The sequence below is a fragment of the Falco rusticolus genome, chromosome 15 (assembly GCF_015220075.1).
Source record: "Falco rusticolus isolate bFalRus1 chromosome 15, bFalRus1.pri, whole genome shotgun sequence".
In the NCBI taxonomy this organism is placed as follows: domain Eukaryota; kingdom Metazoa; phylum Chordata; class Aves; order Falconiformes; family Falconidae; genus Falco; species Falco rusticolus.
In genome coordinates this window covers 22,622,065-22,635,535 of record NC_051201.1, presented here as the reverse complement: position 1 = coordinate 22,635,535, position 13,471 = coordinate 22,622,065, and the positions used below count along the sequence as shown (strand labels likewise).

The 13,471-nt window shown below is 61.7% G+C and overlaps 3 protein-coding genes across 4 annotated transcripts in view; 1 reads left to right on the top strand and 2 right to left on the bottom strand.

Moving 5' to 3' along the window:
- ATP6V0D1 (ATPase H+ transporting V0 subunit d1) overlaps positions 1–904 on the bottom strand; it is a 37,049-nt gene extending 36,145 nt beyond the window's left edge. Inside the window, exon 1 of the mRNA XM_037408958.1 lies at positions 702–904. Coding sequence (XP_037264855.1) covers positions 702–831 — 130 coding nt within the window. The 5' untranslated portion in view covers positions 832–904. The remainder of the gene's footprint in view (positions 1–701) is intronic.
- A 738-nt stretch (positions 905–1,642) lies between these two features.
- Positions 1,643–3,013, bottom strand: LOC119158010 (agouti related neuropeptide). The gene is made up of 3 exons (XM_037409478.1): positions 2,835–3,013; positions 2,465–2,559; positions 1,643–1,834 (listed from the first exon to the last, which is right to left on the bottom strand). Exons 1-3 carry the CDS (start codon positions 3,007–3,009, stop codon positions 1,643–1,645), a joined length of 462 nt encoding a protein of 153 aa, XP_037265375.1. The 5' UTR covers positions 3,010–3,013.
- A 4,146-nt stretch (positions 3,014–7,159) lies between these two features.
- On the top strand, positions 7,160–12,653 carry LOC119158032 (SNF-related serine/threonine-protein kinase-like). 2 transcript variants are annotated; one of them, XM_037409538.1, is made up of 7 exons: positions 7,160–7,260; positions 8,084–8,252; positions 8,565–8,706; positions 10,212–10,353; positions 10,534–10,746; positions 10,854–10,991; positions 11,135–12,653. In XM_037409538.1, the coding sequence occupies exons 2-7, from the start codon at positions 8,118–8,120 to the stop codon at positions 12,000–12,002; spliced, it is 1,638 nt and encodes a 545-aa protein (XP_037265435.1). In that variant the 5' UTR covers positions 7,160–7,260; positions 8,084–8,117; the 3' UTR covers positions 12,003–12,653. The 2 variants fall into 2 exon arrangements, with proteins under 2 accessions (XP_037265435.1, XP_037265434.1); XM_037409537.1 differs by having other exon boundaries at positions 8,084–8,706.
- Positions 12,654–13,471: the final 818 nt, after the last annotated feature.

Sequence of the window (13,471 nt, the reverse complement as noted above, 5' to 3'; positions counted from 1 at the left end):
TGAGTGAGCAGCTTCAGGTAACTTCCATCATGGTTCAGCCAGCCATGGATCCCTCTAGGTAGTCAGTATTAATTTAAATCACTCATCAATGATCATCAAGATAAAGCTGATGCATAACTAGCATTTTTAGAAGAAAGCATTATCCAATAATTACCATCCCATTGACCAAAACAACCATCTCTAGATACATATGTTTCCAGCCTGTTTCAACAGAGACTTAGTTTTGATCTTCATGTTTTGCGGTCCAAGTTCTGGATGCCAATGAGTGAAAACTGTTAAGCAGGTCACTGATACAGGAGAAAAAAATTTAGCCTGACAGACCCGCCAGGCTCCCAACAACCGCAGGACATGCACCACAGCTACAGGGCCACCTCAAGAAAGCACTGGGAACTCAAGCTTCCTTAAATGGCTGTATCAACTGTTGCAATCACACGGCCGGGCTGACCGGGAAACTGAGTCAGCTGAGCTCAGAGTGAGCAGCCGGGGGGGACGGAGGACGCGACCAAGTGCCTGCTCAGCTAAGGGGTGAAGAAGGAACAGCGCCTCCAAAACGCCGCTATCGGCTCTTTTCCTCAGTGCCACACAGCCCCTCACCTCCCCCTCACTCTCACGCCGACCGAGTTTCCCCCTCAGCCTGGCGGCCAGGCCTTCCCCTTAGTATGGGGGGTCCCCGCCCGCCTCAGAGCGCCGTCGCCACTCACCCTCTAGGCTCTCACACTGCACCAGGTTCACGTAGTCACCTTGCCGGAGCACTCCCGCCTTAAAACCACGTACCAACCCTTCCAGGTAACCGTTATCCACGTTAAAATACAACTCGGGAAAAGACGACATGGCGGCGACAGACAAGACGGGTGAACAACCCCCCAGCGCCTCACGTGACCTGCCCGGCGCTCACGTGACGCTACGCGCGCGCCTGTTCCCGCCCCTTTCCCAGCAGGCAGTGCGAGGGCGGGAAGTGCCTCCGGTGGGGGTGGGGCGGGGCTGTGAGGAGCGGAATGGCGGCTGCTGGCAGCGCCGCGCCCCGCAGTAACGCCTCTTCCATCCCCACAACCACACCTTCCCCCAGCAGCAGGCCTGAGGCTGGCCTCCAGCACGCCTGAAAGCCTTTGTGTGGGGTTTGTAGGGCTTTTCACAGTCTCCACGGACACATTTTATCCTCTTAGTGCAGCTGTGGTGGAGGCGGTGGTGGTGGTCTGTGCTGGTTGCAGCCACGCTGCAGGTACTTGGTCACTGATTCCTTGGGGCTGATGGCTTGCAGGTGTAAAGCACCCTGGGGCCACTATGATCGATACTGGCAAAAGAACACAAGTAAAGCCTCCAGCGCAAGTGAAACGTCACATCCTGGAGCACCTTCCAGCCTTGAGATCGCTCACCTAGCCAGGAGGGGCCCTGCAGAAGCTGCTCGGGGGGGAAAAAAGCTCATTTGGTTTGATATGGGGGTCACCCTTGGCTGTTTGGACATGGTGCCCACCTGGATGCAGGAGCCCTGACCTTGCCGCTACCCCTCTTCCCCAAGATCCCAAGCAGACACATGGAATCATTCCCACTCAACAACAGCTGTTGCTAATGGCTGGTTTATTAGAGCTGCAGAGGAGGAGGCAGCATGCGTGGGCAAGGAGCAGGCAGCCCCACGGCACAGGCACTAGTTCTTGCCACAGGGGAAGCTGGTGCTGATTTTCCTGCAATAGCAAAAGGCATTGAAGAAGCGGCAGTAGCAGGTGGCACAGGGGTCGCAGCAGGGGACCTGATGCCCAAGGCAGGACTCCAGCAGGCGGACACAGCGGCGAGGTGAGCGCTCTTCGCGACCTGCAGCTTGCGGTTCTGTGGATGATGCCTGCCAGAAAGAGAGGAAGAGGAGGGAAAGATTTGGTGCTGGACCACTATGCTAGCGATAAAGAACTGCATGGGAGAGAGCCAACAGTGGCTGCTGAAACCTGCTGCTGCCAGCAGTGGAGTGTTCTGTCATGCTCAAGCCCAGGCTCGAGCTGTTGGAGATCACCACTGAGCCCCGTGGGCTCCCTGTGGGTGCCACTGCCTCACCTAGCATGTCTCAAGGCCTTTAGGCACGCATTTATTTTGAAACACAGCTTTGATTTTAGTGAAGGGTGCTGCGCCTTCTGCCTGAACAGAGGCACTGGGGGCCAATCCAGGCAAGTTACAGCACTGCCCAGTGAACTCTGGCTCTGCAGAGGCTTCCTGGGCTGTGCTTGAGGTTAATTAAACAGATTGCAGGAGTCTGGTCCCTCAAACCACTCTCCTTTGAGTGCTGGAGCCCCTCGCAGTTCTGGACAGCCCCAGCCCAGCCCTGGCTGCTCCCTAGCAGGAGATGAACAGGTACTCCCTTCCCAGGCAGCACCATGGTGGGCTCCAAACCACTCCTGGCCCCAGGGGCACAGAGAAGGCTGCTGTGGCCGGAGGCTGCCCACTCTTTCAGGTGTCTGTAGGACAGCTCCAGGAGTGTTACCTGCGGTTCCAGCACACCACCTCTCTGCATGAGGTCACCGTTGGCTTCTTGGACCTCCAGGGCCATCTGCTCAAACCCCAGCCTGGGGAGAGTTCCTGTGAGATACGGAGAGGATGGAGGAGGAAGCTGCTGGGGGGGTCAGCTCTTATTCTGCTACCCATGGATGTATATCCCCAGAAAAAAAAGGCCCCATTCCCTGTGGCTGCCAGGCTGCTTTCGCTAGCCAGCAATAGGAGAAGCTACATAGTTTTAAGGGGATCCCCTGCATCTGACCCTGGACATGGGGTCCCCACTTCAATTTTGGGGCCCTGGACATGCTAGCAAGCAGCTGGTGGGGGACTGCTGGAGAGTGGGGGGCCACAGGACTCACCTGCCGGCTCTGCAGACACCTCCTTGACTTTCCGCAGCAGGCTGGAGTACCGGGCTCTGTCTGCCCCTTCCAGCCCACAGCTCACCTTCTGCAGGTGGCCACAGCTGAGGTCAGCAGTGAGGATGGCCTGGATCCCCTGCAGCAGCCCACAGCACACCAGCAGCACGTTCAGCATGGTCCTGGGGGACAACCTGCGCAGAGGGGTCCTGGCCAATGTCAGCCCGCCCATTGGCAGCCTGGCCCTCGCCTCCACCCCACCACCATCACCCCCGAAGCAGCAATGCATCTGTGAGGGGCAGCCTCAGCCACTGTGCCAGGCTATTTGCTGTCTTGGACTTGAGAGCCTTTCTCAGGCCACCACACATGTGGCAGCTTCATGTGGACCCTCCAGAGCTGTAGGGCACCCTACATGAGGGCACATTCATGATCTCACCGCGGAGAGGGGTGAGCAGCAGAGGACAGACTGAGGCTCGATCTTTTTTGCGGCAGTTCATGGTCTCCCTGCCCCACACACAGCCTTCAGCATCTGCCAGACCATCGCGGTGCTGTGTGTTCACCACCTGCACGTGCACAGATGTGGCTAAAACATCCAACATGGCTCCTGCCAGCCACTTGTGCTCGCAGGGTGTGGAAATGCCACTAGTTTTAAAGATCAGAAGCTAATACTCACTGCCTAGTCTGCATCTGGGCTTGGGCATGCAACCAGGGCCTTGCAGGCAACAGCCAGGACTGGGATCTCACGAGGCCCCTGAGTACTACCACAGAGGCAGCTGTGTACCCAGCAGCAGTTCGCTCTGTGCCCTTTTCCACAGCAGTGCCGAGGGCTGCACAACTCACAGCCCAGCACCTCCCTGCTTCTCGCCCCACTCCTCTGTAACACCTCCCCCTCCCAGTTTCTCCCACAGCTATCCAGCTGCCAGCCCCTGAGCCATGTTTCTGCACACAGCCTTATGGGCAGGTTTGCAACGCATTGGTCAGGAGCAACATTATATGGTTGAAACATGAGAGACCTTCTGCACGTTGCAGCTGGAGCAGCTGCAACAGAAATCTCCCTGAAAGTCCCTGGGAATTTACAAACTGCTTTGCTACAGCTCCTTTTTCAACAAAACAACAGGATTTGGGCATAATAAACAATGTGAGGCTCCGAGAAGATAAAGTGTGACACGGAGGCTGGCAGAGCAAGCAGGTATGGATGAGATTTTGCTTAAGGACCATGGCAATGGGCTGGATGTCACAACCAAGGCCCTTGCAGGGGACTCCAGCCCCTCCGTGCCACCGTTACCTGAAAAACCCGCTGACACTCGACTGTGTGGCTTCTGTGTGGGAAGCGTTTGGATGCTAAGCCCCCTCAGCCTGGGTCGTGGACACCATCATCAAGAGATGTCCCCCCAGTTGGACCAGCCTGCAGTTTTCACCTGCCCCCAGTGCAGTGTTTGCTTCCCCCTCCCTGCTTGTGGGAGGTCCAGCAGAAGGGAGGAAGGTGAAGGTATCATGCTGGGCAGAGAGCGAGGCTGGGCTGGAGGGGGCTTGGTGGGGAAGAGGGCCACACCAGGCACAGTGGGGGGAAGACTGGGCGAGCTGAGCTGGGGCAGAGCAGATGCAGGGCTGGGCTGTGGGCTTTGGGGGCCTCAAAGTTGTAAAAAGTGGGGAGGCTTTTAGGGAGCAAAAGAAAAGGGGCTGGGGAGGGCACCCCCAGTCACTGCCAGCAGCCTAGTCCCATGAAACCCCACGCCTGCTGCTTTGGTAGCCTTGGGGCTCCAGCACCCCAGAGCTGTGCGGGCCACTCCTCACCTCCCCATCCCCACAAAACCTCCCAGCTCTTTGCCAGGAGCGACCCCTCCGCACCGTGGGGAGCCCCACAGCCATGGGTATCATGCCCTGAATGCCCCCAGACCCTTCCCATTGTAAGCACTGACCTCTCCAAGCAGAGAGGGGGCTTGCCGCTCGCTGCTCCACCGAGCTCGCTGGGAGCGCTGCTCCTGCTTTCTGCCTCAGTATCCTCCTCCCCACATGCTTACTGGAACTTATATTGGCTTTTAATTAATTAAGTGCTGTGGCCACATGACTCTGCTAACTACCAGGTAGGTGGGCTTCTCTGGGAACCAGGCTTTGTCTGAAAGGAGAGGCAGCTGGCAGGGCGATGCGCAGGAGGGAGGGCTCCTGCTCTGCACCCTGCACAACTGCGGGGAGGAACAGATCCCCACAGGCCCCAAACTCCCCAGTTTCTGTGTGGCGGTCCCTACCACCCTTCCAGGCCACTTCTCTTTCCAGCTGTGTCTGAGCAGAGCCACTGAGCCTGCAGGCTGGGAACACCTCCTAGTTCCCAGCTAGACAAATACCAGGGCTACAGGCTCCTTGCCAAAGACCGCTGAGCTCTCTGCTGGTTCTCAAATGGAATATTGCCCTCCCCCCCAGCTCCTAACAGGCACCCTGCCATAGCCCAGAACCTCCAGAAGCCCTCCAATGGTTGACCATTTGCCATCTGCTGATTTTTCAGGCTCCCACCTGTGCTAGCTGCATCCCATTGATGTATCCTTTGGAAAACATGTGGTTCCCCGAAGCCAGGCGCTCTCAGACGAGCTCCCTTGTGCGTCCCAGGCTCGACTCCACTGTGGGAAGGGAGGAACCAGCCACTCGGTTCTCCCCAGGCCCTGTGCTGGCTTTCACAGCCACCACATGTGTCTCCTTGAGCTTCTCAGTACAGAGACCTTCAAGGGCCGCTCCAAAACCCAAAGGGAGCTGCAGCCAGCCCGATGCAGCCTCAGTCACAGGGCCAGGCACTGGTGGAGGTGGCACCTCTGCAGTCTCTCACCAGCCAGGGCTGCAGGGGACATGTGTTACAGATGCAGCATCACAGCACACCACATGCCTGTCCTTGCTTTTTCAACTGAGGGCTTCAAAGCAGCATTGGCACATGTACAACAGGCAATTGGCTAAAGGATACAGACCTGCAGCACCCAGCACCCCGTCAGGAGGAGGACCCAGCCCTGACACACACGAACTTTTCATTAGGGGAGAGGAATGGATAGTCAGCCAAAAGAGGTGGTGGGAGATGCTGCTCACAGAGCCTCCACCGTCCCCTCCGGTACTGACGGCAGCAGATCTGAGAGCTGTTTGCTAGAAACCCCAGTGCCAGAAAGGAATCGCCTTTCTCTGTGGATCCCCAAACTCACACACAGGGTGGCTAATTGCCCAGACACCCAGCGTCCAGGGGCTGCCAGCTCCTGCCTCCAGCCCCCCGCAGACTGCCCGCTACCAGGGCGGCAGCGCAGCCGGGCTCCTCTTGGAAAGGCCTCTGCCCTTGGGTGGCTTCAGCCCCCGGGGAAAGGGGGCGATAAGACACGAGAGGGGTTCAATGGGCTGTGACGTGCGCACCCGGGGAGGCCAATGGCCCGTGCCAGGCAGCTCCTGAGCCCTGTGCCGCCAGGGAGCACCCCCAGCCTCCCAGCAGGTCCCCGGGGGAGTGTGAGCCGCCGCTCCCGGCTGCGGTGGCAGGCCCCTCGGCACCACCTGATTCCCGGCACAGGGGATGCTTCAGAAGAGGCACAGGACCGGCAAAGGGCTCATCTGCTGTGCTTCTTCTCCGGCCGCTGGAAATGCTCAGCGCCCACCCGGGCCCCTCAGTGCACAGGACCCCCCGCTCAGCACCCTGCTGCCTCCTGCGCCCTGTGTGCCCGAGTAAAGCCTTGGCTTGGCCGTCCCCCTCCTGCCACTCCCGAAGCCGGGGGGGTTGCTGCGCGCCCCATCCCGATGGCAGCTCCGTCCTCTCGGCTCCCCCAGCCCCCTGGCCCGTGTTGCTCCCAGCTGCCGCCCCCCAGCCCGGCCCATCAGGGCCCATTTGCAGCCCGCGGGCGGGGGCTGCCGGGCAGGCATTAGCGGTGCCGGGGGCGGCCGCGCCGAGCTCGTTAGCCACCGGCGCACCGCCTGCCTTGTGCGCGGCCCCGCGGCCGGTAACGAGCTAAATGAGGCAGCCGGCCGCTCGCCGGGCCGCTTCCAGGAAAGCGGGCTCACGGCGGGGGGGCGGCCCCAGGGCTGCGCCCCCGGCCCCGGGCGGAGCGGCTCGGCGGAGATCCCCGTGAGCGGGTGCCCCGGGCAGGAGGGCGGCGAGGCGGACGCCCGGCCCACGGCGCGACCCTCGGGAGCCCGGGCGGGGCGGGGGGCTCTTCCTGGAAGCGGGTGGGCGGCTCGTTTAGCTCATTAGCGGCCTCGCCACCGCTGATGCCAGCCCAGCCGCCCCCCCGGGCACTACTGAGCCGCGCAGAAGGCCCAAGCCCGTGGCCGCTCCGGGAGATGCGATGAGCATCGCCCCAGCCTCAGCCCCGGCGGACGGGGCCCTTTAAGGCGCGAGCCCGGAGCCGCCCTGACGTCAGCGGGGCGGGCGCGCCCGGGCAGCCGCAGCCCCGGCGGCCCCAGCTCCGCCGCCCCGGTGAGTGCGGGGGGCCGGGGGGGCCGAGCCCCGTCTGCCGGGGGTATGGGGGTGCTACTGGGGGACCCGTGGTGACGGGGACTAGGGGTGGGGCAAGGGGGTGCCCAGGCAGTGGGAGTGGGAATATGGGGGTGCCCAGGGTGCTGGAGACAGGGGGGCTAGAGATAGGGGGGTGTCCCGGGGGCTAGAGACAGCGGGGGTGCGCTATGGGGGTACCCGGCGTGCCAGGGTATGGAGGGGGGAATACGGGGGTGATGAGGGTGCTGGAGATCTGGAGGAAGGGGTGTGGGGGTGTCCAGGGTGCTGGGGTGTGGAAGTGAGGGTGTTGGGGTGCCCAGAGTGCTGGGGTTACGGGGACCTGGTGGTGGGATATGGGGGAGCCCATGGTGATGGGAAATTGGAGGTGAGCGTGTTGGGGTACCCAGGGTGTTGAGAACCTGGAGGTGGGGTATGGGGATGTCCAGGGTGCTGAGGAGTAAAGGTTGGTGTATGGGGGTGCCCAGGGTGCTGGGGACTGAAAATTAGGGTATTGGAGTGTACAGGGTGCTGGGGACCTGGATGTGGGAGTACTGGGGTACCCTAGGGTGCTGAGGAGTGGATCCCAATAGGAGTATTGGGATGTCTGGGGTGTTGGGGACTGGAGGCCAGGGTACAGATGGGTGCCCCAGTCCTGGGATGCTGGAGACTGCGAGATGGGGTGTCAGGGGTGCCCAGAGTGCTGGAACCCTGATGTCCTCCTGGTGTCCCCAGTGCTGCGGGACTTGATATTTGGGGGTGCCCCATCCCTTACCCCACATTGCTCAGTGGCTCCTCCATACCACAGCGCCTGATGCCTGTCCCTGCCTGACATTGCCACCATGGCTGGGACGCAGGGCTGCGGCGAGGGGAAGATCGCGGGGCTGTATGACCTGGAGCGCACACTGGGCAAGGGCCACTTTGCGGTGGTGAAACTGGCACGGCATGTCTTCACCGGGCAGCGGGTGGCCGTCAAGGTGATTGACAAGAGTAAGCTGGCGGGGGAGGCAGCGGGGCAGCTCCTGCAAGAGGTGCGCTGCATGAAGCTGGTCCAGCACCCCAATGTGGTGCGCCTTTACGAGGTCATCGACACCCATGCCAAGCTCTACCTCATCCTGGAGCTGGGTGACGGTGGGGACATGTTTGACCACATCATGCGACATGAGGGCGGGCTGGCTGAGCCACGGGCCAAGCACTACTTCGCCCAGATCGTCCACGCCATCTCCTACTGCCACAAGCTCCACGTGGTGCATCGCGACCTCAAGCCCGAGAATGTGGTCTTCTTCCAGGAGCAGGGGGTGGTCAAACTCACCGACTTCGGCTTCAGCAACCGCTTCCAGCCTGGCAAGATGCTCACCACCAGCTGTGGTTCACTGGCTTACTCGGCACCTGAGATCCTGCTTGGGGATGAGTATGATGCCCCGGCTGTCGGTAAGGTTGGTGGGGTGCAGCCACAGCTGGCACTTACCCTGGGGACCTGCTGCCCTTGTGTCCCTTGTGGGGAGTGTGGTCCTACCGGCGCTGTACCACCTTGCTTTTGCCCCCTTACACTGGGAGCACCCATGCTCCCCCGGTAGCACTGCTGTCTCTGCGGGGAGCAAGCCTGTCCCTTGGGTGCTTGGCTGCCCAGCTCTGCCCTGGCACAGGGTGGTCCTCCCTGTGGAGGCTGTCCCCACACCCACCCAGATGCCACAGAATGATGGCTCATACCAGGAAGAGGAAAAAGCCCAAGCACGCTGTGAGCCTGATGTGGCATCCTCCAGTGCTCGGGAGGAGCAGCACGAGGGTGCAGCCACCAGTAAGCCAGCACTAGTGGTTATTTGGGGGTGTGATGCCGGAAGGAAACCTGCTGGGGATGCTGCTGTTTGGGCGGAGGAGCTCCCAAAGTTTCCTTTACTCCATCCCCACCCTGAAAAACGCTTCCTCTCTGTGGCTTCCAGCACCCTTCCTCCCCTGGCCGGGTGCAGGGGTCTGGGGAGACCATCCCGGGGCTAGGAGAGCCGGGCTGAGGGCACCAAGAGGCTCTGCTGGGACAGAGGGGACATGGCAGGGAAGCAGGACCTGAGCCAGTTCTGCTGGAATTTGGAGCAGGAGGATTTAGCAAAGCAAAACATGAGAGCTTAAAGGAAAAAGCCCAGCGTTGGCTCAGGGAAAGGTGGCTCCACAGTTGAGAACGGGCATAGCTTGTGGAGCTGGTAGAAGAATAAGCTGGTGGCTCTGCGAAGGGAAATGAAGGGAGAAAACCGTCACAGATGAGACATTTTCAAACACAGGCACTTGACTTAAGCTGAAGGTATTAACGGGGAGCCCTGGGGCATGCTCAGCATCCTAAAAAAAGCACTTTTGCAGACAGTTTGTGTACTCGTCAGGAGGAGCAGGTGAAGATACTGCTGCTTCTGTCCCTGTCCCTGGGTTAGGGCAGCAGTCCCACTCTGGCTGGTGCCCACGTGGCTACAGGCAGCTGGAGAGCCTGGATGGCGGCTGTGTCCCTGTCCCGTGGCTGTGGTGTCCCCTCCAGCACAGTCTTGTACTGGGGTGGTCACAGTGGGGTCTGTTTGGCAGCTGGGAAGCTGAGTAATGACACGAAATAGTGCCATGGGTGGGTGACCTGGGGGGGAACAGAGCTTGGGGCTGGCCTCCCTGTCCCCACCTGGGAAAGGGGGTAAGACCTCAACTGCTTTGGTGAAGCCCCTTGAGGCCTGCTTGGATGTGGGGATGGAGAAGGTCCTTCCCTGCCTTGGTGGGGCTGTGGTCTCCCCATCTGTGGGGCAGGACCTGAGAACTGTTACTTCCAAGGAGCATCCCAGTGAGCACTGGTCTCTGCCGGATTGGCATTGGGGGCTGGTAGGGTGGGCTCCCCCCCCAGGGTCCCTGGGGTTGGGGGCTTTCTCCTGGGCCATGGTGATTGCAACCTGAACCATTGCTGCTTCTTGCAGACATCTGGAGCCTGGGGGTCATCCTGTACATGCTGGTGTGTGGTCACCCCCCCTTCCAGGAGGCCAATGACAGCGAGACCCTCACTATGATAATGGACTGCCGCTACACCGTCCCCCCGCACGTCTCTGCACAGTGCGCTGAGTAAGCATCTCTCTCCCCCTGTAACTGGACTCCCCCAGACCCCAACTCACTGTCCCTGGGGGTGGGTGTGCCATCCCTGGGGGATGCCTAGGAGCTGAGGTGGGAAAAGGGAGGAAAAGCAGCTGAATTAGGCGTTCGTGTGCTGCTGCGGGATTGCAGCATCACCCCTTCCCCCCACAGTCTCATCTCCAGGATGCTGCAGCGGGACCCGAAGCAGCGAGCCTCCCTGGAGCAGATCGAGGGCCACGCGTGGCTGCAGGGGGTAGACCCATCCCCCGCCAGCCGCTGCCTGCTGCCCCTCACCTCCCACAAGCGCGTGTCTGAGGAGGAGCACGAAATCATCCTCCAGGCCATGACGTGCGGAAACATTGCGGATCGGGACACCATCCAGGAGTGAGTGATGGGGCAGGATGCCGAGGCAGGAGCCCCTGTGAAGGGCTCTGGGAGTCCCGCTGAGTGCATCCCTTGCACGCTGATGTGGGTCCTTTGGTCCCGCACAGGGCGCTGGAAGCCAACCGCTACAACCACATCACAGCCACGTATTTCCTGCTGGCGGAGAGGATGCTGCGGGAGAAGCAGGAGAAGCAGGGCCACTGCCTCAGCCTTGTCTACAACCTGGCCAAGGAGGTACAAAGCAGGTGAGCCCCTCTGCTGCCCCCTGTCCCCCCAAACCACCCCAGGTCCCCAGTGCAGAGTCCCAGCTGGTCCCTTGTCCCCCTACTTACTACAGTCCTCACGATGCCCGGCGGGGTACTGACACCTGCATCCCCCCCTTTCTCAGGACCAACTTATCGGACACATTCAGCCCCGTGGGCAGCACCAGCAGCCTCTTGCCCTTCACAGAGGTGCCAGGCAGCCTTGCTGTGGGCTCCCGGCTGCCCCCCCTGCCTGCTGGAGGGGACACAAGTGGCCGGCAGCCCCCCAGGACCCTGCTGAAGGTCCCTGCTGTTGACACCACCATCACCAAGAGCACCCCCGCCCTGCAGCAGATCTGTGAGGAGGAAGAGGAGGAGGAGGAGGAGGAGGAGGGGAGGCCCAGCACCATGGAGAGGAAGAGCAGTTCACTGAACCAGGAGCAGATGCGAGCTTTCCTGCATGCCCGCCGCCGCCCATCTGGCTGCGGGGAGGTGTGGGGGCCAGGGGCCGAGCTGGGGAGCTGGGGCGGGCGCTCGGGGGTGGCCTGGGCTGGGAAGGGAGCGAGCGGGGGCTGGGGTCCCCCAGCACTTCGGGGGACTGGAGCCAAGCCCCCTAGGAGGGAGGACATAGAGCCTAGGGGCTCCTTGGCAGAGCCCCCCAGGGAAAAGGGAGCCATCCTGTCCCCCCGGAGTGGCTGTGCTGAGCTTCCCGAGGTGCTGGGGGCAGAGACAACAACCCCTGCTGCCCTCCCAAGCCCTGCAGACAAGTCCCCAGGGCAGGGGGCACCCAGCAGCCCAGCCCAGCGGTCAGGGGAGAGCTCGGACCTGGGGGGCATCGAGGGGGGCGCAGAGAGCGTGATCAAGCTGGACCCAGGCAAAAGCAAGGGGGGCAGCCTGCGGGACAGGCTCCTGCAGTTCCCGCTCTGTGAGAAAGCCCTGGCCTTCAAAATCCGGCCGGGCTCCAAGGAAAGCCTCCTCTCGCTGGGGCAGTTCAACTGCTGCCACGTCATTTAAGCCCCTGGGGCGGGGGTCCGGCCCCACCGCAGGGGCAGGGAGCATGCCTGCTCCTCTGCGTTTGGTCTGCCTGTGACCTGCAGAGCAGTAGCTGTGGGGCTGGCGGGGGGCACGGTGCCCCTGCTTTGTCACCTGCGGTGGCCACCCTGCTAGCATCCGCCCCTGGCGCCCGCCGTGCCGGACCCCCCAGGACGGGGCTGCCCGGGGGGCGAGGTGAGCTGGGTCTGTCCCGAGTGCTGGGGCAGCCCCATGGACCACGACACATTTTTTTAACTACTAGAAATAATTTTTTTAAATAGTCTATTTTAATGTAATTAAATAGAGATTGCTATATCCCCCCCACCCCCTCCCCGTGACAGCGGCTCCCCCAGCCCCGCAGCCCGCGTGGCCCCAGGACCAGGCTGTCCTGCCCGTGGCGGCTGTGGGGCAATCGCTTGCCTGCCTGCAGCCCCCCTGCCGCCGTCCCCCCCCCGACCGGGGCCAGGCACAGGCTGTCCCCTGGGCCTCCCCCCGCAAATAAGCTTCCTATTTATTATCGCTTTGTTTTCTTGCTGGCAAGAAATGAGTGACGACTGAGGCGCGCACGCGGAAGGGATTGGAGCTGCTGGGAAGCAAAGTTAATCGGGCCAATAAAACGCACTCGTGGGTTGATACGGGTGCCGTGTCTCTTGCTGCGAAGCCACCACGGCTGCCCTGCAGCCCCGCGCGGGCCTGGCACCAGTGATGGCTGCCCCAGGCGGGCAGCAGCGGGGTCGATCTGGGGGTGCACCGTGGGCGTGGGGTGCAGCGGGCACAGGCTTTCCCTCCCCAGGGCTGGTGCTGGGCCGGCTGCTGCAGTTTAACCGCAGCCGGTGCCTCAGCCCCGCGCAGCCGCTTGCTCGTTGCTTGCCTGCCCCGGTGCAATGGGGGAGAGAAGCAGAAGGGTAAAAGCGAGGCAACTCATGGGCCGAGGTAGAGCCAGTTTAAGGGGAAAAGCAAAAGCTGCGCACATGGGCAAAGCGAAGCGAGGGATTCGTTCACCCCTGCCCACTGGCCAGCCGGGCTCCATCACACGTAACAGGGGCTGGGGAAGACAAACGCCATCGCTCTGAAGGTTCTCCCCTTCCTTGTTCCTCCAGCTTAACTGAGCAGGGCATCACATGGTACGGAACAGCCCTTTGGCCCGTTCGGGCCAGGTGTCCCAGCCATGCCCCCTCCCCATTTCCCGTGCCCCCCTCAGGAACCCGAGAGGGCCCGACTCGGTGTGAGCTACCGAGAAAATGAACCATCCCAGCCGAAACCGGGACACTGATGATGTGCCTGTCCCTGGGAGGAGGGGAGCCACTGTACCCGCCCACCCCCCCCCCCCCGCCCCCAAGAGCTAGGCTTGGGGCGGGGGAGGGAGGGAAGGGGGGCGGCTGCAGCTGTGCCTCGAGGGGAGCGAGGCTTTGGGGGCTCCGTAGGGCACAGGGCCCCCTCTCTGCGGTAAT

Coding starts and splice junctions, on each gene's coding strand:
- LOC119158032 (XM_037409537.1), top strand. CDS start 8,118: ATGGCTGGGACGCAGGGCTGCGGCGAGGGGAAGATCGCGGGGCTGTAT. Junction 10,747..10,853: donor GATCGGGACACCATCCAGGA/GTGAGTGATGGG, acceptor GGTCCCGCACAG/GGCGCTGGAAGCCAACCGCT. Junction 10,992..11,134: donor GCCAAGGAGGTACAAAGCAG/GTGAGCCCCTCT, acceptor CCCCTTTCTCAG/GACCAACTTATCGGACACAT.
- LOC119158010 (XM_037409478.1), bottom strand. CDS start 3,009: ATGCTGAACGTGCTGCTGGTGTGCTGTGGGCTGCTGCAGGGGATCCAG. Junction 2,560..2,834: donor GGTGTCTGCAGAGCCGGCAG/GTGAGTCCTGTG, acceptor CGTATCTCACAG/GAACTCTCCCCAGGCTGGGG. Junction 1,835..2,464: donor GTGGTGTGCTGGAACCGCAG/GTAACACTCCTG, acceptor TCTTTCTGGCAG/GCATCATCCACAGAACCGCA.